We start from the raw sequence: 26,517 nt of genomic DNA on the forward strand, positions 1-26,517 counted from the left end.
ATCAGGTCTTCTATTATCTGGGAACATTTCGATTCCTTTGTAAAAAATATCTCCTAGTAGAGTTTAAAGCCCGCTTTATAATCAAGTTGCATAAGCGCTCCGAGCTCGCCCGCAGATTCTGATATATTGGGCAATGTCTACACAAATCGGCTTGTTTGTGACATCTTGCTGCTTTATGTGACATGATTGAGTTAATATTTAAATAATAGCTAGTGTATAGCCGAACTCCTAGTCATTAAGTTTCAAGCCAAGTTTTTTTTTGATAAGATTATCTCCAAAAATTAATCCTGAATCCTTATTCCAAACAGAAGAATGATCGACAGATGTAGTTTGATGTAAAGATAATAAACGGTACTTGCCATGTTAGGCGCATCCAGACTCTGCTTTGTTGAATTGGGAAGAAAAGTGCAAGATGCATTTATGTTTGTCTAGCAAATGGTCCAAAGATGTTTTAGAGATGCGGAAGCTCCTTTTTTTTAATTAAGAAATAAGCCTTGTTTGATGAAAAGGAATATTATCAAAGTGTTTGAAGTTAAATAAAACTTTATTAAAAAATGTTGGATAGTCCTTCACCACCGATCTTATTTCTTAAAAATGATCATTTTGCACGTCCGATAGGGTGTTTGTTTTTCAATTTAGAATCCGATTAAATTATATTATAACATGTAAGAAAAAGAAAAGTTCGAATCCACTATAATAACGGAACAAATAAAGATATGAGATTAAATAATAATAGAAACATGCAACCAAAAATAAGGAATTCAAAGTCTTTATCCAACGAAGGAACAAAAATATTAATAGATGACTTGTGAAGGAATAGAAGATATGTTATATCTCATATATCATAATTGTAATAAGATATTATTTGAATTTTATATATCCTATATAGAATAAGATCTTAATTGAATATTTGTTTGATTAAGCTTAAAATGAATTAAATAATTATCTTATAGTTTACAATGTATGTATAGCCAACATTTTGTAATAAAGTTTACCATTGACCATATAAGTTATGCTGTTTTAAGATATAAATATAAATAAATAGTGGTGTATCACCTGATGCTATTTTGTTACAAAGTAAAGTGAGGGATGTGAGTAAATGTGTCTGGTCATTAATGACTGTTAGATCTTCCAAAAATATGGGTTTTATAACTTCTAAACCGTGGGCTACATCTTTTGAAATCACTTTTCTTAGGTATTTCTGGGAGAACTCATTGGTGGTGTTGTTAAATTGCTGGGTGGCTTCGCCGAAAACCCAGTAATGTTTGAACTGAAAAAAACGACCTCAAACTCTAGCCAACCCATTTAACAATAGATAAGACCCAATTAGAAAATTAAACTAGTTAAATTTATCCAGGTTTAGAGTTTTTGATATTATAAAGAGGTTTTAAATTCATTGGGTCTAGTAATAAATTGGTACTGCCATTATATGTTATCCACGAGGAAAAAGAGAATTTTTTTTAAACTTTGTATTAAGTCTAGTTAAAAGTTTTGATACTAAAAAGAAGTTCTAAAACCATTGAGCCTAGTAATAAATTAGAACTGACATTTTATTCTACGTAAAAAATAAATTATAAAAAATTTGTTTTAAGCCTAGTTAAAGTTTTGATACTAAAAATATATTCTAAAACCTCTGGGTCTAGTAATAAATTAGCACTGCTATTATATTTTATTCTACGAGGAAAAAATAAATATGAAATTTTAATAAAAATTTGTTTTAAGCTTAGTTAAAACTTTTTGATACTAAAAAGATGTTCTAAAACCTTGAGGTATAGTAAAAAATTGGCATTGCCATTATATTTTATTCCACAAGGGATAAAAAATTTTGTAAAGAAGTTCCAAAACCATTGGGTTTAGTAATAAGTGTCATTCTCATTCTAATCCACGAGTAAAATAAAAATTTAAAAAAACTTTACAAACTATATTTTAAGCCTAGTAAAAAGTTTTTGATATTGGAAGGAAGTTTCTAAAACTAATGTCTAGTATAAATTATTACTACTTTTATATCTTATTCCTTTTTTTTTAACTTGAGTTTAGTTTAAAATTTTTGGTATTAGAAATGAGGGGCATACCATATGAAACTTTTTAGGGGATTGGTAGTGGAAAATAAAAGACCTAGGAAGTAGATCAATGGATCACTTTTTAAAATTTAAGGATTCCATATATATTTAACTATTATAAATGTCTTAATCCTCAATTTATTTAACATTTCTTAACATCTTAGTCCTCAATTTATTTAACAATTCTTAAAATTTCTTAATTCAGAAATCAAATTTCTTAATTCAGAAATCAAATTTCTTAAAATTTTTCATAATTTCTAACAATGATAACTATATCAAAAAATCTATCATATTTAATTTCCCACCAATCAACAATATGCATTACTATTGATCAGAGTTGTTAAAAGATACTTTTTAAATGGATCTAGATACAGATACAACGTCTAAAAATATATCTAGATACAGATACAGCTTCTAAAAATTTATTTTGATACTTATTAGATTTCAGTAACAACCACGGCCTGTCGGCTAATTATATTTTTTTTGTGTACCTAAAGTTTTGATCATTTTTATAAATGAAGGATTTTCAACAATTGAAAATGGCTGAATGCTATCTATAATAAAATCATTATTAAATCATCTATGGTTTGGGTTAATGTCTCAGTTTCTTGGAAAAAAATCAATGGACGATGAGCCTAGTCCAATATTTTCTATATTAGATTTTTTCTCCTACTCCTTTTTTATTTGGATTAAGAGTGTTTGATGTTTTCTCTTAAAAATTAAAATTGTAAACATTTATTTAGTATCTATACCCTTAAATGTTTTACAAGGTTGCAAGTTGAGGTAATACTAACTGAAATTTGCATATTTTTTGGTAGACATGGCAAACATTTTACTAACAGAGATTTGTTTTCTTTATTTTGAGATATTATTTTAAAATATGGTCTATAAATTGGCAAGAATGTTGTCATTTTCGTCATCAATATTAATCTTAAAAATTAATATAATAGAATAAAATAAAATACCAATTCCATTGCTATTAAAAATGGTAAATTCCTTGAGATGGATTGTAATATCAGAATTTGCTTGTTATTGATAACTCGGACATAATATTTAATTAATATTTATATATTCTTTTTTATATAAAAGTTTTAATATTTTACATATATTATATATATAATTTTTTAATATATATATTAATATTAAGTTATATGCTTATATGAAATAAAATAAATTTTACATTCAAGTATTTTTATTTATAATATAAAGAGCGTTAAATAGAAGTATATCAAAATGTATCTTAAGAAGTCTCTAAAAACAAATACAGATATCTCTAAAATAATATTTAGATACAAATACTTTAATCATAAATCTATCTAGATACAGATACCACATTTTTATATTTAGATACTTGTATCTAGATATTTTAACAACTCTGCTATTGATTGACGGTTGTTTTATATTATATAAAAATATCGTAAAAATTACGCATACACTCCTTTATGGGCATGAGGAATTCACCAAAAAAAATATTATATATAATATCTATTAAATATTTAAATAATAGAGTCGCATGTTATACCCTATATATTACAAAATATTTTAAATAATCTAACTGAGGTTTTCCCAGATCATATCTATGATCACAGTGAGTAGTATTTATATGAGAGTAATTGCTACTGTATCGTCCTTCGGCGTCAATGAAATATTTATCGAGCTATCATCAATAAAGTCAGATGGAAAGGGCAAAGGTTATAGTATGTTGTTCCCAAACAGTCAAGTTAAACCGTTATGTGAAATTGAGGTATTCGTTGACATGGACACTGAATTATCGATTTGGTCATTCTCTCACAGCTTAAGAGGACGTCACATTGCTTCATCATATGTTTACTGACAATTGTAACATATTGTTTTTACTGTTGACGGTTTATTTCTTGAATTGTTGAATTTCCATGTTGACATTCTTTGGGACCACGGTCACATAGTATTTATTAAAATCAATCAACTGGGATGGGGTTTGCATGGTAGCATAATATACAAGACCGAATTTAATTTACTTACACTTTATTTTACAAAAATTTATAAAATAATAAATTTAATCAAAAAAATATTATTTATTTTATTAATCTTTTTATGTTGTTAATCCTTGTGTAAAAAAAACTAAATTATTTATTTAATAATTTATAATTAAAAAGGTGTTGCATCCAGACTTGAACCAAATCAAAATTTTTTCTTTTATTGAACAGCCATTTACCATTATTCAAACAAAAGATTGTACATTGTAGACAATAAAAAAAATGGATTTATTCAATCATCAAAATACTTAATTATCTTCTTCATTTTAGAATATACTGTCAACTTATTCTCCGTTTAATTACAATAGTGTATATAAAAAAATAAGTCAATTTATATTTCCTTTAATTATAATGATGCGTGAACAAAATAAAGAGGAAAAAAAAATCAAAAAAAAAATTACTTATGAAGACATTAAATGAACCTGCCATCCACTTTTCATTTTCACAACAATTGAAAAGTGTAATTATCAAGATTGCAAATTAATCTCAGGATTATTGTAAATCAATTAATTTCAACACTAATTTTTTTTTTACACAGTAGATCTGGCATAAATTAAAAATATACATATCCATAAATATTATTATTATTACTTAATAATATTTACACATTTATTTTTAATCTCGTCTTTTAATATGATCATTATAACGAATTAAAATTGTTCCATCTTGGAATGCTATACGATAATTTAGTAGTCATATTTTCCAGTATATTACCCCCATCCCATTTTTTCTTTTTATTATCAAATAAACGAGACCATATAATTTGTCCCACCGGAAACTATATATTTACTCTTTCACATGTTAATATAATAGCACTACCTTTTGGTTTTAAAATTTCTAAGGTCATTCTATTCCTTTGACCTCAAAACAATTCAACAAGAGTAACACCTTCGCGATTTATGGAGATATTATATTATAATTGGGCCATCCAAATCTCATTTTTTTTCTTTTTTGGCCTTTTAATTCCAATTTTTCACTATGGCTACCATTCTCTTCTCTCAGCCTAGCTAGTATGATATGGTGGAGCCAACATATGCTTTATTTGTAACGAAGTACAAAAATGTCTAAAATTTTTACTCATAAACGCCGGACCTCCATCAGACACAATTATTTTTGGAATCCTAAATTTAGCCCACAATATTTGTAATAATTTGATGACAACCTTGGTCGTTAATTATCCAACTTTCATATTCAATCCGCTTGGAATATGAATCCCCAATTAAAAAATATGTTTTTTTATCCAAATCGAAAAAATCAACGTGGACCCTTTCCTACGGTTGACTCGACCTTGGCCACACATTTTCCATTTCGGGGCATAGAGGCATAGGTATTACATGAAACACATTTACTTGTAATTTTCTCAATTTCTATATTCATACGGGTCACCAAACATATTCCCACGCCCACGATCATATTTTATTTGCCCTGATGACCGGCATTTAATACATAAGATCTTATCGCGTAATTTAAATGGAATTACAGCCCGATTTCCACTCATTATACAATTTTCTTTTTGTATTTTTTTATACATATAATGTTTGTTTTTCCAATTTTTAACACCAGTTAAACACAATTTTAACTGACTTAAATCCTTATCCTTTAATGTATTTAATTTAATATCATCCCAAGTGGTAGGACCTTTAATGTATAGGATAATGTAATTAAAGCATCTTCATTATCTATAATTTTATTATCAACTATCTCGGGATTTACACTGCTCTATCCTAATCTGGATAAAAATATGGCAAGTGATTTTCTTTACCTAGCCTACATTTAATTTCCACATTGAAACTTCCCACGAACAACAACCAACGTTGTAATCTATGGGACATCATTAATTCCTTGTTATCTTTTTTAAACAAATTAATCAATGGTTTATGATCAATATAAATCACTAATTTTTTACCAATTAAATATTTACGACATTTGGTTAAACAAAAACAACCACTAAGAGATTCATGTTCAATAACAGAATATCTAACCTCATGAAAAATTTTTGAAAAAAAAAATTCTTCTCTCTAACCCATTAAATGTAATAATGCACATACAACACCTTTATTAGATGCATCTACAGCCAAGATAATTTCTAAATCATTATTAAAACAAACTAAAATCGGTTCCTCGCCAATTTGTTTCTTCAAAATTTTAAAAGCACTTTGTTGTTCAATTTTCCACTCAATATGAATATCTTTCTTTAATAAATTATGAGATGGCACTTTTGCAAAATTCTCCACAAAACATAATAATTCACTATGCCCAAAAATGACTACAATTCAGCCTTACTCTTTGGCTGATTCATATTTAATATTTTTTTAAAATTTTTACCAAAAGGTCTCACTTTAACCCCATTAATGTGATGACCCAAATACACAATTTCAGTTACACCAAGAATACTTTTTTCTTTGCTGGCTCTCAAGCCCTTGTCATATTCTCTTAAAAACTTATTCAAGGCGCTGATTATGTTGCTCTAGTGTTATCCCAGTTATCAACATATCATCCATTTAATAAAAAACTCCTTCTAGGCCCTGGAAAACTGATGCCATAGTATGCTGAAAAATCGGCACTAAAACACTTAATCTAAACAAAAGCAAATAACCCTTTATGCGTCATTATTGTTTACGAATTTCTTCCTTTAAAATTGTAAATACGCTGAAGAAAAATTAATTTTGGAAAAATATTTTGTCCCCTTTAAATTGGGCAAATTTTCTTCAATTCTAGGCAATGGATATTTTACTTCCATCACTCCTGGGATTAAAACTTGGAAATAAACACATAGCCTCAACTTTCCATTAGAATTTTTCACTGGAACCAACGTTTGACCCATTCACTATATTCAATCGGAATAATAATCCATCATTAACCCATTTGTTAATAGTGCGCACAAATTGAACGTTGCAGCGCAGGGTTTCAAAACGCAAACAATGCATTTTAAATGCATTCGTTCAAATTGAGCACATTTCCGTTTTTCATTTTAAATTATTTTTTAAAAGACAAACTTGCTTGCGTTTTTTGAAACTTTTTAAATTTTGAAGTGATAAAATTCTTCTAAATTGTAAGAATAATAATTATTAAATGATATAACAATATTTTTAGGACATGGAACGATGAAATTACTAAATGCGGAACTCTTTTTCATGAGAAACTTCAAGTATCAGCTGAATAAAGAGAAAATAGGAAAACCTACTTAATTAAATATTCATGTTATTTATTTTATTGGTAAGTTGATAATAACTACTTGGAAAATAAAGAATAGGGCTGTGCCAATCCTCTAATTCTTTTCTGATGTTACTACAAAGCCTATCCAATATTGATCCAAAATTTATATTGATTTTACTTTCCATCTCTATATGAATAAATCCCACAAAATATTTTACTATTCATAAAAAATTATAATTGTATTTTGTTTTCTTTATTCTCAAAAAGTTAATTACCTTGTATAAAATATTAGAAATGTTAATTTTCATGTGGAACTCTCAACAACAAAACAACCTAAAGTACTGAATGAATTTAATAGGTAAATGCTTTGGAAGAAAACCCATCTGGGATGCTGTAAAGCTAATTTATATTTTATTTAGGCATTTTTTGAATAGCCTTGTAGAGGAGGCTGAATCCTTAAGTTATGAGAATCTATTCTTGTTTAAAACAGATGTTATAAAAAATATATATACTATCTCAAGCAAGACAAATGATATATCACCACAACCTGCCAATGAATCTCCATTAGACATATTTAATAGCATATAAATTATTTATTTTTTATAAAAATGTATTTGTATGTATTTTATAAACTTTTAATAAATGTTTGTATCATGTTGTAAGATATTAGAATTGATATTATTTTAAGTTTGAGGTTCATTCCTCAAGATTTTAAATAGCTCAATGGGCTACACCTAGAATAGTGTCCAAATTAAGATTTAATATATTAAATAAATTTTTCTTAATATTCAATTTATTTATTTATATCATTTAATAACATAATTGATAATTGTCTATAAAAATTAAATACGTAACACAATTTAATAATTTATAAAATTTTTAATCTCTGCTAGGTAAGAGATCTTGTAGTGAGGTTTATCATTGTTGTATCTGTATAATTTTGATGATTACATAATTTTAAAAATATAAAGATATATGGTGTTTAATAATTTAATATAAATTTAAATATCTGTAGTACCTATATCTAGTTTTTAATAGAAGTTTTATAATATGGTTGTATCATGTTGTAAGATATTAGAATTAATATTATTTTAAGTTTGAGGTTCATTCCACAAGATTTTAAATAACTCAATCTACACCTAGAATAATAGTGTCCAAATAAAGATTTAATATATTAAGTAAATTTTTCTTAATATTCAATCTATTTATTTATAACATAATTGTCTATAAAAATTTAATATGTAAGCCAATTTAATATAAAATATTTTCATAAATAAATTAATACAATATAAATTAGAGATCTGCTAGGCCCGGCCCGAGTCCATCCCACCCCAAAAGGGCTTCGGGCCTAATTCTATTTAAAATAATCGGGTTCGGGCCGGGCCTAATATTTTTTAAAAAAATTCGGGCTGGGTCGGGTCAGACCTTGGAATTTTTTTTAAATATATCTAAATTTCTCAATTTTATATTGAATTTTTTATGTAAAATAAAAATATTTGATTTTATTTATTGAAACTAAACGACATAATGTCTTTTATTTTGAGAAATTATAAAAATTAATTTCTATATTTAAATAAATTCGGGCCGGGCCGGCCAAACATTTTAAAAAAAATTTCGGGCTCGGGCCGGGCTTGAAAAATTAGGCCCGATACAGATCACTAATATAAATATAAAAATTTATAAAATTTTTATATTTGTCTCTAATAATTTTTGATTCCATTGAAGTAGAATTATTTTCTCTGCTAAGTAAGAGGTCTTGTAGTGAGGTTTATCATTGTTGTAATTGTTGTATCTAATTTGGATGATTACATAAAGCAGGCAGATCAAGTGTATGTTTAACAACTATTAATATATTTTTAAGATATAATAAAATTAATATAATTTAACCTCTATATAAAGAGCTATTTCTATACTCTACCATCATTCTGCTTTCCATATGCTCCCACATCTATATAAATAAATTTCCTGTTAATGTCTGTTAGGGCTAACAGGTTAATTGAAAATCTATGCTTGCAGTTAAAAAATTGTGAGCCCATTAAGAGGGCTCTTGATATAGATATGTTTTCCATCTATAGCCCCAAAACAATTTGGGAATCCTGATTGAAGCAGGAATTCCTGGGAAAAATAAAGATAAGTAAATATTAATATTGATTTATTAAAATAAATTTACTCTTTCCAAATCATTTTTATTAGGCCTAGGCATGTGAATATGTACAGCAGCATTCCAAATTGCTGTGCACACTGATTTCACAATATAAGCTATACAGGATTTTGAAATCCTTGAGCTATAAGCAAGTTGTGCAAATTATACACCATATTAAATACCTATTATATAAATAATTAATAATGAATTAAATTTATTTTACCACATCTTGTATAATTATAAAATTGAGAATGTGTTAAATCGCCTTTATTATTAATATATTCAGAAAAAAGATTTCTTTTAACATATATTTGAGATGTCTTGCTCCTTTTCATTTCTTTATTTTTTTAAGGAAATATAATGCAAGTAATTTTTTTTTGTTTTAAATTTAAAGGTTTCATATTAAAATTAAACTTAACGCATCAATTTAAACAAGGCTGTGTTTACGTTTTTATATATGCGTTTTCAAACGCTGCGTTGCAATGTTCAATTTGTGTGCACTATAATTCATCTTCTGTTTCCTTTTTCCATTCAGAAGGAACTCTTCTGCCAAAAAAATGGATGAAAAATCTTCTTAGAGTTTAACGTCTACCTATAATCATTAAGACGTCCTAACCTTTTCTGCAAAAATTATACCATATTTTTTAACTAAAATAAGTATAGCATCATTAACTTTATTTAGTTCATCAATTTCAAAATTAATCATTTGATCTTTATTTCACCAGTTATTTTAGAGCTACTCTATTCCATCATTACTTTTTCCGAATACTCAAGAATATGATTATTAACAACAGGACTCCTTCCTTCGTTTAATAAAATATACATTTCTCTTTCTCGAATTTTATTTCGGATGCTATCCGCAATTTTTTTTCTTTCGGCATTATCAGCTGCCAATTCGCTATCAATAATAAAATAATCCCAAACGAGGTCTAATTTTAGTAAACCACCCACCCCATAGTGGTTTCTACATTTTTTTCTACCACCCATATATCCAAACTTATGGTAGTATCATTGAAAATAGCATCCCATTTGGTTTTACCCAAAATTTTAATTTCGGAACCATCAAATTGTTTAACACATATTTTCTTTTTCAATAATGCCATTCGGCCAGTAAAATTTTCTCTAGACGTTATAGAAATGCTAGCACTCGTATCAAGTCAATATACATATGAACAATTCTCAATTTAACCCGAGGACAAGGACATTGTTCATTCAATTTTTCAGTCATAATTTCATATGTTTTAATTGGCTGATTAATATTTATTCTATAAATATCAATTTTATTAGAATATAAATTCATGCATAAACTCGGAATTTATAAGCTTTTTAATTATATTTTTTTAACAAAACCCCTAGGATATTTTCCCATTTAAAATTATTATAACCCTTTTTATTCGGATTATAATGATGTTAGCATTTTTCATTTTATCACCATGATAATAAAAATTTCTAACATAATCACTCTATAACGATCCCTTGTGACCAATACGACTAATTCTATACTTTTTAAAACTACTACTCTGGATATTGATACCATTGTTTCTTTATTGATCTCATTCTTTGTCTTAGGATCGATGATCATTTCACACATCCCCTCTCCCCCTTTATTTAGAATTTCTTTTCAGAGTTAATTAGACTGAAATTTTAGGTCCATAGAATATATGCTTTCGGCACCATTGTGAAACTTTGAAATTATATGAACATGAATTGATGCCAGTTTAATTTATTAAATATAATCAAAATCATTCAAAAATAACAGAAATAAACTAACGTAAAAATATAAAATCAAACTATAAATATAAAATTATACTAAAAAAATTATATTCGTTTTTCTTTTTCTCTCTTTTTTTTAAACATTTTCGATCTCTATATTTATACTATTAAAATTTACATACCATCGATATTATTTTATATAATTGTCCTTTAATTTGCTTATAATTTAACCTTTCGATTACCTTTACAATTTAAACATTTTATCTTTACAAATTTTATATTCAAATTAATTATTTATTTTAAATTTATAATTGATACAATACACATATTCGACATAAGCCTTAAAGATTACTATCAATATTGAAATAAGTTCATATCAATTGAAATTCGATTTATACTTTAAAAAAAATTATTTTACTGTTCGGGTTTTCCGTAAATTTTAGAAGTAGAACATGAAATTACTGTGATTGAATAAAAGCTAGTGTAAGTGAAGATACGGTCCTGTGTCTTGTAGATTTTTTACCTCATCGTTACATCTACACCTCATCTTTTCCCCCAAATACATTTGCGCGTACATACCAAATAAAAATAGTGGAGCCAATTAGCCCTAAAAATAATTACGTAGAAAGGTTGCATATACAAAGTATCCTCTTTCTTCACATTCGTAGATTTTGATAGAGTCATTGATAATATTAGTCATGAAGCTCTATAGGAAGCGCTGTCAGAGTGTGGGATAGAACCCAACATCCTCATCTTAAAAAAAAACAAAAAAATCACTATTCTAAACTGGAATAATGATACAAAATCAACGATAAATATTCCCTTCCTTGAGAATAAATAGGTGTACGCCACTCCTGTTTAATATCATAATAAATAAAGTCATAAAAGAAGCACTGGGTGCGGACAATCTAAGAGATGATACGTTTTGAAAATAGAATTATATCATAAAGATCTGCAAAGTTAGGCCCCGGGCCAGGCCTAATATTTTTAAAAAAAATTCGGGCCGGGTCGGGTCGGACCTTGGAAATTTTATTGAATATATCTATATTTATCAATTTTATATTGAATTTTTTATGTAAAAAAAATTTTTGATTTAATTTATTGAAACTAAACGCTATATAACATATGTCTTTTATTTTAAGTAATAATAAAAATTAATTTTCTATATTTAAATAAATTCGCTTCTGGCCGGGCCGGTAAATTTTTTTAAAGTAAATTTCGGGTTTGGGCAGGGCCGGCAAAACTTTTTAAAAATATTTCGGGTTCGGGCCGGGACGGCAAAACTTTTTTAAAAAAAATTTCGGGCCGGGCTTGAAAAATTAGGCCCGATGCAGATCACTATAATATCATACGCAGATTGACAAGTTATAATATTCAAAAATATAAAAAAAACCAAAAATTTACTTTACTCTACCTTAGAACTGAACTATCGATAAACTTCAACAAAATAGTTATTCCCCCTTACCCAAACGTGCCACCGCTCGAAAATCTTATTGTTGGAAATAATGCAGCTTAAAAAGTAGACAAAATAAAGTACTTAAGGGTCACACTGAGACAGTTGCAGAAATGAAGATTAGAAAACAAAAAGCGAAAGGTGCTTTTTATACATATATGAAAGTATGGAAAACAAAAGAGGTCTCGGTATTTACCAGACTGCGGATCTTCAACTCGGCAATAATTCCTATATTACCCTATGGAGGGGACTTATGGTAAATAAACAAAACAGAAAATAGACAACTACAATCCTCTATCAATAATTGTCTCCAAAACAATCAACGGCATCTTCTACCCAAGAAACATCTCAAACTTCAAATCTTTGGAAAAAGTGAAACCATACGCCAATAAACATAAACAGGGCCGTAGCCAGGAATTTTCAGTTAGGGGGGCCAGCTGCCTACTTAGGGGGGGGGGTACTATTTTTTTGCTATTTTTATTAAAATATTATAGTTACATGAACACAAAATAATACTATAATATGAACATACAAATAATACTATAATATAATACGACGATTTTTATTTTTAAATTTAACATAAATGTATTAAAGAATAAATTTTGTGTTTTTTTTCATAAGCCATCAATACTAAATTTTGCTTACTTTGATCTTTCATCGACCCTCTAGTGCTCGATAGAACTCTCTTTATTATAGAGAAAGAAGCCACACAAGAAGCCGTTGGTACCCCAAAGATGATGGCTGCTGAGTAGCATTTATACAATTCTCTAAATCATGATGATAATTTTTTTATACAAAATATTTAGGATATTTTCAAAATTATGTTTCTTTAACTTCTGCAGCTAATAATCCTTTAGCTATTTTCATTTCATGATGTAAAGTTTCCATATTTACGTTTAATAATGATTCTAATCGGGCCATTTTGTCCGTTATAAAATAATCACTATCAAAGGGGGACAAATGCATTAAAACTTGAAAGAAGATTATAATCATCTTGTGTAAATCTATCTAAAAAATTATCAACAAAGTAATCAATAATTCCATAATAATTCCATTTTAAAGAACTCCAATTGGAGTCTTTTTCGCAATCAAATTGTAATTTGGGAATTTATAGGCGTTTTACGTACGCTTGATGATTTGTAGGGAGTGAGATTAAATTTTGCTAAAAGTTTTTCAGCTTTTATTCTAATCAAATCAATAGAATTATTGCTTCTTATATTTTTTAAATATATTGATAGTGGTACAATTTTTAGCATCCACTTGATAAGTACCTACTGACTGTAGATACTTATATAGTGGATCTATTGTTATATATCTCATAAATTATAATGGCTAATATAGCGTTATTTATATTAACGTATTGAGATAAAAGACCAGAAGCTTTGACAGAATTGTCAAAATTATTGTATTGGTATATATTTTGTTTTTTTGTAAATTTATTATATGTATTTTTATAACGCGCAATAATCCGATTTGTTAACCTTAGCGCATTGATTTGTTTTTGGGATTGTGAGACTCATAGTGAGTCAGTTTTATATATATTTTTTGAAAAAGAAATTTTGTAAAATTAATTAATATTTTTTTTCGTGTGTTCTTGTTTGAAAAATAAAAATAAATTAGTTACAGGCGCTTACGCAGCGGGGGGGGCAGATTTAACATTCTTTTCAAAATAGAGGATCTTAAATACAGATACTAGTATCTTATTAAAAATGTCAAAAAGATAATGAGTGGTACAAAAGGATCTTGTATCTTAGATACAAGTAATCGTGGCACTGCCCAACTCTGGACATTGGATAAACTATATCAATTATAAAATCAACGATAACTATCAGCCAGTTTCTCAGAAATATTGGCATGTGCAATATTATTAATCAATTTAGCTAGAATTGATTGGTCTTTTTGAATGTAGTCTACTCAATAACAAAATTATTAAGATGTTTTTCTATCTCTTTAAAATTGTTAGCATGAACATTCTTACAAAATAAATATACTATTAGAATTTAAAAATGACAATTACCTTTAGGTTTTTTTTGAGGTTATAGCTATATTTGAGGATATTTTTTACAGTTAAACAAATAAATTTGTAGCAACCTTTTGTTTTTACATTAATATGAAAATATTTTCAAATTTTGGAAATGGAAAATTTGTATTATTGTTATCAAGAACATTTTCTTCCAGAGTACCTTCCATTTCATTAATATCATTTACCTGACTCACTTACATCGATTTGGATATCCATTTGCGATGACATTATAAAAAACTTACACCAGATGATTTAGGTTTATAATACATATTAAAAATATAAATTTCAATTTCAAGATTAAATAATAAATTATAAAAATTATAATTAATTATGATATCATCGGTCTAGAATTGGAGTGCTCCACTTGCGCAAATGTTTAAAATGAGAAAATCAACATTAAAGTTTAAAATCAAATATAGGCAAAACTTATTGACCAATTTAATTAAAATTTTCAGAGATAATTTATCATATTGTTAATTAATTATTGCCTAAAAATTTTTGCTCATAAAATTTAAATATAAAATTTATTTGATAAAATAAAAATGCAAGTGAAGCAAATATAACACTTTATAAATTTTTTTTAAGTTCAAAATGCCCCATTTACATTTTTTTATTATAATTTAATAAATATATTCAAAATAATAACTTCAAATCATAGAAATTAACATTATATCTTAATTTATTTCTTATTTGTTCATTTAATAATGATCTTTAACAGGAAGTCATGATAATTCATCACATTTTTTAGAATATAAATCATATATAATTGAGACTTCCCTCAAAGTACTCCTTTGAAGAATCTTTTTGCATGTTTCCAGTATTTTGATATAAATTTTTTAAAGAAATAACTAATAATTACTTATGTCAAGTGTTTGTAAGAATAATTATATGCAAACTCTAACTTTAACATTCTCCGATTTAAGAAAATATAAGTATGAATAGTTTTTATAATTGAAAGAATCTTTTGCCCTTCTCTTACATGTAGTCCTAACAATAAATTTGCAATAGAAAGATTTTTTAGCTTCATCAGCTAAGCTCCAAAAAGCCTCTACTCTGATCTGCATTAACTTTTTATGACATTGAAATGTACATTAGTTAGAATGATCATTCTGAACCATCCTTTCTCTTTTCAAATCACCTTTAATTGATATAGGTCTCACCACATTCTCTTAGTCTTTTCTTTCATTTGATTTGCTTCTAGAAGTTGAAGGTAAATAAAAATAACTCTTTATATTTAAGAGCAAGGCTTAACCCTTGGTGGGGTGTATGTATGAAACCCCAGGCTTGCTAGAATTGATATTACATAAAAATGGTTTTTTATTAAAATCTGAAATCTTCAGTAGCTTCATTAAATATATCTTAGAATCTATATTCTAAATTTCATATATTTTGGTTTAGTAGATTTTAAGATATAAGACAGAGTTATTATGCAATTAAAATTTTTTTTTTTATAATTATCTCATTTTTCAAATTATTTTTATCATTTATTATCATATCAAAGAAAAAAAAAGGATATAATGCTATCAACTTTTCACTATAATAAAAATATTGATAAAAAAATTCAAGCAAGCCTGGAATGATGACATTTTATAATATGACCAAAGGTAAGTTAGATATGGTGTATGATCAAAATAATGAATTATCATAAATTTTAAAAACAATTATTAATAAAAAATTTACCTTGACATTAAAATAATTTAGGATAGATATGGAATCAAAATATTTTACAATTCAATATGGAAAAGCAAAAAATTAAAAAGGAAGAAAATACAACACGTGATTAAATAAGATAATAGGATAGGCCATGCATATGAAAAAAATACATCGTTATATGCAAATAGCGGAAAATTGACAGTGCTATAACTTTGGCAAAAATTAATATCTTTTAATCTAGTTCTTATTTATATATATATATATATATTGGAAATAAATAATTTATTATCCACTTTTAACTCAAAAATTTTGAAAATGTCGAGTGGAGCACTCCAACTTTAGACCGACGATATAATATTTAAATTTTCATGTTTATAGTTACATTTATTATATTTTTAGAAAGCAGCTAAAAAAGGAGCGCGCTAAAAAAATAAATAATTGGAAAAAAGTAGTGTGCTACTAGCTATAGCTACAAGCAAGCTACTTTAACAACTGTGCTATTAATAGAAGTGGCATTTTACTAACAATTCCTAGTTCTTCTTCTTTAGAAAGAAATTGGTTGATTTTGGTTATATTCTTACTAAAACAGAAATCGATTGAAGATCCTGACAACAGGAAATTTGAAAAAATATTTTAAAAAATGATAATATTGAATATGAATCAGAACAAGACTATGCCACGGAGAGTGAAATATTAGTTATTGAATGACAATGAATTTAAAAAATATAAAATTAATATAAAGTCTTTCTATATAAAATCAATTTTATAACCCGACCATCTCAAATTTTGCTACAATTTGGTATATAAGTTAATAAAGTGTTGTAATTGACGAATCCAAAATATAAGCCCATTAACTCTACTAGTACCGGAGATATAGTCTCAAAGTTGCTCTGCTTGGTCATTTTTCTAAGTTCATTTTACTATATTATACAAAATAAAGTTAATATTATCATAAAAAATATTTATTTGAATTTAACTAATATAACCGTTTTTGACCGGTCAAATGCACAACCCAGGTTTTAACTAGTCACAATACAAATCACAATCACAGGAAATTATTGCTTTGGAAAAATAGAAAATGACTAAGTTGTAATGTGTTAGATGAAAATAGGATTGATTCGGACTGTGTTTCGATGAAACAAAATGAATTGAAAATATTTCTAATATTTAATTTTCGGGCAGCCCAAGCCCGAGAATCCTTCAGTGTCCGAGCCCGACCCATCGGGCATCCCGTACAGGACTCTTATGATAGACTGACTCTCCGGTTCAGCCATCGTTAATAGAGTTAAATATTTTAAACTATCTAATTTGTTATTGATAATATTCTCCACTATATTTTATTCAAAATATAATAAAGTCTTGATAATTGGGTATTTTAATAGAATTTTATAGGCTTGGGCTCATTAATTTTTAAAAATTGATAAATTATTTTTTTCTACCAATTGAAAGGAGCTATTTGATATTGAGAGTGTTGATGAACAATTAAGTTGTGTTTGATTTTTTTGAGTTATAGTATCAACCAAATTTCTAATTTTAGATTTTCTTGACACATTATTAAAATTTTTGGCATTTTCTTTAAATTTATGTTTGAGAAATTATTTTATTAGGAATATTGGAAACTGGTATACATGTAGTATCATCATCAGTGTAGTTATTATCATTAATCTTATTTAGTAATGTAAAGGTAGGAAAATTTCTCGGGAAATCCTCTATTTTTACACACTAAGTATACGTTAATAAATAAAAACCTAAAGATGATTCTTGATAATTTTATAATAGTAAATAAAAGTTGGTTCGGTTCCCTGTTTATTTTCGTTCTCTTCTATTATATATTTTCCTTCTGACTGGCGTTTTTCTAAAAAACCTAAAAGAAAAATCTCAAATTCTTAATTTTTATTTTATTTCAGTTATATAAGTTTTTGTAGTATTTAGATTTAGATATCGGCGAAAATGGTATAGGTGAGTTTCTGATAAAATTTTTATTAAAAATAATAAATATCTCTGCATTATTATTATGTATTATATTGTAAACAGTGAAAGTTGATAAATTTATTATTTGTGCTAATATTAGAAGGGTTGGCGATTCACCAATTCCAGGAGCTGGAGGATATGCTGATAACTCATTTGGTGCTGCTGTAGCAACTGGAGATGGAGATATTATGATGAGATTTTTGCCTAGGTATTTTTTATATCTTTAGATTATATTTCTCTATACATGATTTTTATATGTTTACGATGTTTATGATTATTGATAAATAAGCTTTTATTTTATGTTTAAAAAATTATAATAATACTTTTTAATATCTAGCTATCAAGCTGTGGAAAATTTGCGCAACGGAATGACTCCAATCGACGCTGCTAATGATTCCTTACAAAAAATAAAAAATACCTTCTTTTTATGGTGCCATAATAGTTATGGATAAATTTGGGAATCATTGTACGCACTATACATTTATATTAATCATTTATTTATTTTTAGCTGCTAGTTGTCATGGTTGGGATACTTTTACATACACATATAGGACTCGAGAAAAAAGCACACGTTATATTGATATTGAATGTTCAAGAATATTTTAAAATTTTATTATTTTAAAACTACAATAAATTATTACAAAAAATGGTAATATTGATAATATTGCTTTTTTTAAAAAAACCATTTGAGCAAATCAAGACATTTTACTTTAATAATGTAACAAAAACGATTTTTCAAATTGATTGAAATAAAGAATGATAGTGATAAATAAGGCCTTAAATGTTATTTTATAAATAATTCACCTAAAATCGACAAAGGAAAAATTTCCCTGGTGTAATTCCACGATAACACCAGAATCGCGACTATTTTGCTCACTAATATATGCCATATCTTCCTTGAAATCTAATATGTTTTCATTTATGTTATCGGTTTGTTCACCAATTCTTCTAGATTTGCTTATATTTGAATGCTTGAAATGTGAATGGTTTTTATAATTTGATTCCTCAAAACAATTTATTTTGATTATTTCATCTGCAAAAGTCTTCATTTCTTCATTCTAATTATAAATTAATTTAAATATACAATATATAATTTTTTTAAAAACTTCGGCTATTGATTCTTTTAAATCTTCCACAAATTTTGTACGGTCATGTTCTGATTTTGCATTTAGGTTAATAATTTGATTATTATTGTTTATTCTTATTAGATATTTATAATCTAAATATATGAAAATAGATATAAAAATTTAAATTAGATTTTTTTAAAGATAAAATTGAAATCGAATCCCCCGAAATGTCAAAGGAAATTGTGAATTTTTTCTAATAAAATTCTATTTTTATTTTGAATTTAGTGAAACTTGTTATCTTCTATAGTATATGATTATTATTTTTTTTAATGAGGTGACCTTTACCACAAATTTCACTCATGAAGGATTAGTATAAAATGTTTTTTTAAAATAGGTAAAATTTTAAGGTACAAATTTATAATATAATATTTTACATTGATTTTGGCATGTTTCAACAGTCATTCCGACTAAGTTCAATGCTTTGCGAAATTTATAGGTCGTTGAGTTATAGAAAATTTCTGAGGTTTTTCTAAGCGAGCAATTTACATTATAGTTATTATCATTTGAAAATTGATTATTATATTGAGGCATTCTTGGAGTAATATTTAATGATGATTTAGTAAACCGCCCTTGATTAAAGCTTCTCTTAAAATTATTATTATCATTTTTGTCTTTAATTAAAGATGGTTCCGAACCTCTTATAGATTTATTCAATTTATTTTCGGTTAATAATTTGCAGATAACTAATAAATCATTAAAGAGAAATACTTCGCGCTGATGAGTTCCTAATTTTTCTTTTTTAGCGAAATCGCCTATTTCGTAAAGCCGACAATAACAAACTAAACGACGAAATGGTAAAGCTAATACCTATCAAAATATATTTTAAACATTTTAATTCTTAATAACGTAAGTATAAATATCTTTATAAAATCAGATTTGAAAATTTATAATATATACCAATTTTTTATTAGTAGCTCTTACATATGTCAATTTTCTTTGTTGAAGCAAATTTAACATTAAACCTGGAGTTTCCCAATTAGCAAACTGATAACCCAGAGCATAAGGGACTCCGAATCTAGTATAAAATTTATAAAATTGACCTGACCTACCTGATCCCATTAAAACAGAAATATTTTTAGCCCCTATCAATTTTAATAAAAATTAGTATGAAGATTATAAGAGTTATATATAAAATAAAAAGATAAACGAAGTTTTAGTTCTTTAAGGGTGCACCCAAAGTCAAAAAAATTTTCAATCCAAATTAAAAGATTTTCGCATTTAGAGATTATGCATCAAAACTCAACTTCGTAAATTTCAATAAATAAATTTTTTTAAATAAAATTTTGACTTTGGATGCATCCTAACTTTTATATTAGCTGAGATAATTGTTAAAGGGATTAAAGGTGTAAAAAAAATATTTTAACTCTTTCGAATAATCAGTCAATAAAACAAAGTCATTCAAAATATAATTTTTTTGATGAATTTAATGTGCTGATTTTATTTTCTATCTAAAAAAATATTATAAAATATATTAAGAAGAAATTATTTAGTTGAATCGGCAAATTTAGATGAATTTCTGTAAGTAAAACCCTCTTTGGATCATCTGGGATTACACATATCTTTTGTCCTATTTTTTTGAAATTTTTTAGGGTTTCTTAAATCACTGGAATAAACAGTAGACTATTTAGATGTCCCTATTAGTTTTGCTCTCGTGATGGAGCAAAACGATCTGAGCAAATATAATCCAAGCAAGGTGTGTACATTAGTTATAAAGGATTGGGGTCATCCCATCAGATCTTGTTTGATTATCGGAGCTGAGACCAGCGAGGAAGGAATATTTTTGGCTGCCAACGTCCTATTTAAAATCGAATGGATGGCGTGCGGGTAATTGTCTTAAAAGAGACGATGCTGAGGGTGGTGTCCTAGGCTATCCATATAGGTATTACAAAGAGTAAATATGGTTGATGTGACAATTTGGCAGCCTAATTGAAGACTAATAACGATTTTAAGCTTTTCGTTGGTAAGAGATCCAGCTTATAGCTAGGCAATGAAATGCTGCAAAGTACAGTCTCTTTGTTTCATAGCATTAAAATAAGAGCTGCTGGGAGCGTTTTTCCTATAGAGGTCTAAGGCTGTAATGTGGGATGGATAAATGATAATAAAGTTGCTAAGAGTTTCACGAAATTTGGCAACTGATAATAGGAAAGCTTTGAGGGAAGATGATGATATTTGAGATTAAAATGGATTCGAAAATTTTAGATGAATTTCGAGGGCTAGTAACATTTCTGGGGGCATAAAAATTGGCGGTGAATAAAAGTCATTTAAAATTTTTAGTTGAATAAAAAAATTTAAGTTTTCGTTTGGATTAAGTGATATAGCCACGTTACAGAAATTAAACGATGCTTGATTGCCTGCATTTTTATGATCTCATCATAAGGATCAGCTAGAGAACCATCGAGATACCTCATTCAATTTAAGATCCATATTTGTTGTATACCCTGACCAAATAATGGGAGATCTAGTAGATCTCCTTGCTGAATACTACGTATAGAGCGAGAGATAAATCTAATATTCTGGGAATATTTGCAGTAACAAGGTATAGTGTATTATGAAGGATGGCACGAGTGGATTAGAATGCAGTCTCACATCTTAGAGGAATATTAAATCCCAGATGGTTAGGTTTTATTATAATAGGCAAGCGTGTTTTACCCGATGTCATGTTTTGCTTAAAGTTATCAAGCGAGCTCCAAATTTGATAGTAGGATGATTTGTGTATGGAATATTATTGTAAAACAAATGATTAATTAATATTGTGAAAGTATATTTTGATATAGTGTTGAAGTACGGATGGTTTAATTAAATGTTGTAGATAAATGGCTCAAAAGCTATCAATGCTACCAGAAAAAAATCTTTTTTAAAAGATTTAATTGCTTCTATGTCACTTAGGGATCTTTGGATTGTAAGGCATTTAAAAGTATTTTTTCATCGTTGGAGGCAATTATTTCATTAGAACATGTTGCAGAGATTTATTTTTAATGAGCTTTGTCTTTTTTTGACTTTCATGTTTCTAGGGGTATCAATAGTTGATATAATAACAACGGACCATTATCTCAAATGTTTTATGCTTATTTATCGTTATCAAAATAATGTAAATCTTTTATCATTATTCCATCATGGAAATACGAAAGGTGGTAACAATCATTGCAGCCGAAGTGGAAACCAAGCCAATATATTCTACATAGAGCCTCAAAAAGGTATTATGCTAAGGCCATATTACGATTCCAAAAAGACTATCACTCCCAGGGATGAACTACTAGCAACATACCTGTTCAGCCTCCTCAATCTTTAAAATATATGCCTCAACCGAAGATCGTTGCTCTACCATAAGCCTCCAAACTGACAACCTTTACCAGCAGTGACTACCCATCAAAGAACCGGACAAGATACATATCGTCCCAAAGACCATTTACCGATTATTCCTTTTAATCCGGGGTACTCGAATAAGAGGAGTGATGAATAGATTGTTTGCTGAATGAAATACATTGCCTCATCAACAGAACACCGACGGCTTTCTCCGCACCGCAGTATAAGTGTGGCTTGCATCTTAATTCATTTTAGGGTTAAGTTAGTGAATCATCTGGGTTCCTTTTTTATTAATTTCATATAACAAAAATTTATCATTCAATTTACAAATATCACTTCCTTCTTTTTTAAATTAATATAGATGTATTCTCATACTCCGGTACGGTGACAGACATTCCTTCTTTTTCAAATTAAAGTAATATAGAACGACGGCCGCACTCATACTACGGTGCGGAGCAATCCGTTACTTATTTTTCTAAGTAGCATTGGAAAGCCGTACTCATGCTGTGTGCGGAGAAATCTGTTCCTTATTTTCCAAATTAATGAATGAAATTCGCAATCATAAGGCGGTGCAGCGACCGCCGTCTATATGAGACATAGTTGCATAATAATGAATTATGGTTCAACTAAGAATTGATTGGTTAGGGATGCAGCCCACCCTTTTCATTTAAACAACCCCTGCCGATCTTGGTGTGTTACAGTTGTCGTCTCTTTACCAATGAGTGAGGTTTTAGTGGTTTTGGTTGATATTAATACGATGAACAAAAGTCCAGTAAAACCGGGTTGCGCAGTTTTAATCGATCCCTCTACCTCCCCACTGTTTGAACAGTCCAAAGACTCGGCATTGGACATAACACTATGTCCATTTGAAATTTTATTTTTATTTTTATTAACTAATTATTGAATTTTTCTAGGTTCTAGGATTATTTAGAAGACGGGCCATCGAGGGGACTAGGGTAGTCATATATTTAGTGCGCCATCTAGCTTTGGGTTAGGATTAAGAGGAGTAGCCTTGACCATAGGACTGATGTGGTAGAGGACTTAAAATAAAAATGCACACAGCGTTCGACACATGTCAATTTGGATCTATTTTTTATTTTAGAATGTAAGCCAAAATATAGCATGTTACTATGAAATAGTAAACATGGTCAAATTTAAGTCAACGTATAAATTATTGTAAAAGATTTTTTAAAATAATCATTATTAAAATAATTAAAGTTGAAGTAAAATAAGGGAAAGTAAAAAATCGTCCTTTTCTACAAACAATCTCGTCCTTTTATAGGTTTTTTTTACCGATTATGTGTACTTAACCAATCATAACATCCCAAACCTGGCGGCATCGTGATGTGCTGTTTTTATCAACCAACGCGGTGTCTTAAAATTAGCGTAACCTCCCCCCCCCCATCTCCCAATTTAGTCAGACACAAATATAAATGTGGTAAAATATGCAGTCATATAAATTAACAGTCTTTGTTCAACAAAAATGAAAGTTACTGTTTATCACTTTCGAATTTTGCATGGCTAGTTAATTTCGATAAAGTGGTGAGTAGTTAAAATTAATTAAATATACTGTAACACAAAAGTTTTCTTCAATAATTTGCGCGTACGAATATTACAATATATAATATAAATAATAAGTCTAAAAGATACAATATAGTGCAAGATAAGGCATTTTTAATTATATAGAAACATTATCAATAATATTCGAATTGAAATATGAAATGACATACTTTTATGAGTTTTTGTTAAAACAAATTATTTATATATGTCGTAGTGGTTTAACAAATTCATAATTATAAATCAATAGACGTGGATTTTTAATAATTTCTAAAAACTTAAAATGCCCTTGCTTTTAAATTTTGAAAAATAATTTTATCGTTTTTATTTCAAACATTTTTGTCATTAAATGTGCATTTTATAGATATTCACAGGTTGGCGATATTTGCTGAAATACAATTTCGACATAAACAAGCCATTAAAAAAAACCCAAGCTATAAATTATTTAAGTTTTAAAGATTTGCTAAAAGCCCAGTTTTATTAAATCTCTACAACATATATATCTCATTTTTTAGTTTATTATTAAAATAGGAATTTAAAACTAAGGTCATATAAAAAATAATTAACGATTTAAAATATAGCGCAATAAATTTAAAAAAAAACATCTGAATAAATATTAAATTTTAAAAAAAAACAATCAAAATATCGGTTTACTTGCATCACTATATGAATAGATGTCGTAATGGTTGTTTGAAATAAAAGGCTTTATTATGATTGCCATTGGGTTAATTTTCTCCCTAATAATGTAATATATTTAAGAAATTCCTTACCAAAAACAGCAAGAGTATTGGTGACAAGTGATAAAAACTACTTTAGCCATGTCTGAATGTTTACTTTTAAGAATTGCTGAGGCATTTCTGATGGATCGCGTCGAAATATTAATGCGAAGCTTGTGTTCTCACGCTACTGGAAGATTAGAAGACTAAGGCATTAGGCTGATATATCTAATCTTCTGATAATGCTTGAGCATGATTAGGCTTTAAGGTATTTGGGATGCTGGCCATTTTAAGAGCTTTTGAGATTAAATTATTTTTTGTTTAGCGTGGGAGGTTGCCCATAGAATATCTACAATGTAAAGAATTGTGTCTTTTGGAATATGATACCAAAGAACAATTAATACATTTAGAGGAAGCCATATCGCAGCCAAGGCAAAGAATAGCTATACAAAGTTCTTCATTAGTTAGGACCGAGATTTTTGCTTAGAATAACAGACAGCCATCTGTAACCTGATTTAGAATTCAGAATAACTTGACTGGGACATTGTTCCAATGAATCCTTGATAAGAGATAATTAACGTAGTTAGCTTTTTAAAAGATGGATGTGGATCTGCCAATGCGAGGTTAATAATTGTTACTTCTTTTTTTAAATTTCCCACTTCGAGATCAGAACTGAATAACTTATTATCTATATAATATTTTCTCAAATTTAAAATTACTACTTATTAAATTAATTTTGCATTTGCATAGGGTCTGAATTCATCCAAATTTCCTTAATTTATTTTAAAAAAATATTATTTCCATGTAATTCAATTCAAAATAATTATATAGGATGAGGATCTAGAATTAATATAAAGAAAACTTTCTTCAGTTAAAAACCATAATCCTAAATTAATCAATAGTGGTTATATACATGTAATAAATGTACATACTTGGTATCAAGAGTAGTTGTGACATACTGATGAGACCTAACAAGGTCAAAACCTGTCTATACTTACAAAATTGATATGATGTATTTTAATTCTTTTCAACAAAAAAAAATTAATTTAAGCTGCAATTCTAAAAAATTAATTAGATTAGCTTAAATTAAATTAATAAAAATAAATTTTATAATCACTTAATATGCTGGATTGGAATAAAATAATTTATAAAGTAACTTGCAATGTAAATAATTACATTAAAAGCAACTAGTTACTTTTTTAAAACAGAGCTATAACTAGTTACTTTTCAAAGGTACTTTTATCACACTATTTATGATATTACCTATAAATTGATTATAGTGCTCTAAAATTTTTTAAAAAATAAAAAACTTTTGTTTGCATTCATCTTAATTTTTTTTTATTTGCGTTAATTTTTGTAGACATTCATTTGTCGTGTTAAATTATAAAAGGAAATGTTTGATAATAATTTTTTTAATATTAATTTTAAATTTTCTAATGAGAGTAATATAAATTTCGATTTTTTCGAATTATCAATCATTGACTTATCTATGAGTATTAAATTTAATATTCGAAAGTAAAAATGACTTATTTTCCCATAACCCTTGATATCTCAGAATATAAAAGCTGCAAACCATAATTTCGCTTCTGTTCTAAATTTTTTATAGGAAAGAGGTGTGTTGGGAGAT

At 27.5% G+C, this 26,517-nt stretch overlaps 1 protein-coding gene and 1 long non-coding RNA gene across 3 annotated transcripts in view; one reads left to right on the top strand and one right to left on the bottom strand.

Moving 5' to 3' along the window:
• Positions 1–18,287: 18,287 nt before the first annotated feature.
• LOC135928257 (uncharacterized) lies at positions 18,288–18,815 on the top strand. The gene is made up of 3 exons (XR_010572257.1): positions 18,288–18,395; positions 18,525–18,653; positions 18,696–18,815. It is a non-coding gene; the product is annotated as an uncharacterized LOC135928257 (long non-coding RNA).
• Positions 18,776–26,517, bottom strand: part of LOC135928256 (IQ motif and SEC7 domain-containing protein 1-like) — a 35,362-nt gene continuing 27,620 nt past the window's right edge. For both annotated transcript variants that reach the window (XM_065464666.1, XM_065464665.1), the window contains exons 6-8: positions 19,689–20,121; positions 19,294–19,406; positions 18,776–19,245 (exon numbers count right to left, since the gene is read on the bottom strand). In XM_065464666.1, coding sequence (XP_065320738.1) covers positions 18,988–19,245; positions 19,294–19,406; positions 19,689–20,121 — 804 coding nt within the window. In that variant the 3' untranslated portion in view covers positions 18,776–18,987. The remainder of the gene's footprint in view (positions 19,246–19,293; positions 19,407–19,688; positions 20,122–26,517) is intronic.

This window comes from Gordionus sp. m RMFG-2023, chromosome 4 (assembly GCF_954871325.1).
Source record: "Gordionus sp. m RMFG-2023 chromosome 4, tfGorSpeb1-WG-v2, whole genome shotgun sequence".
In the NCBI taxonomy this organism is placed as follows: Eukaryota; Metazoa; Nematomorpha; class Gordioida; order Chordodea; family Parachordodidae; genus Gordionus; species Gordionus sp. m RMFG-2023.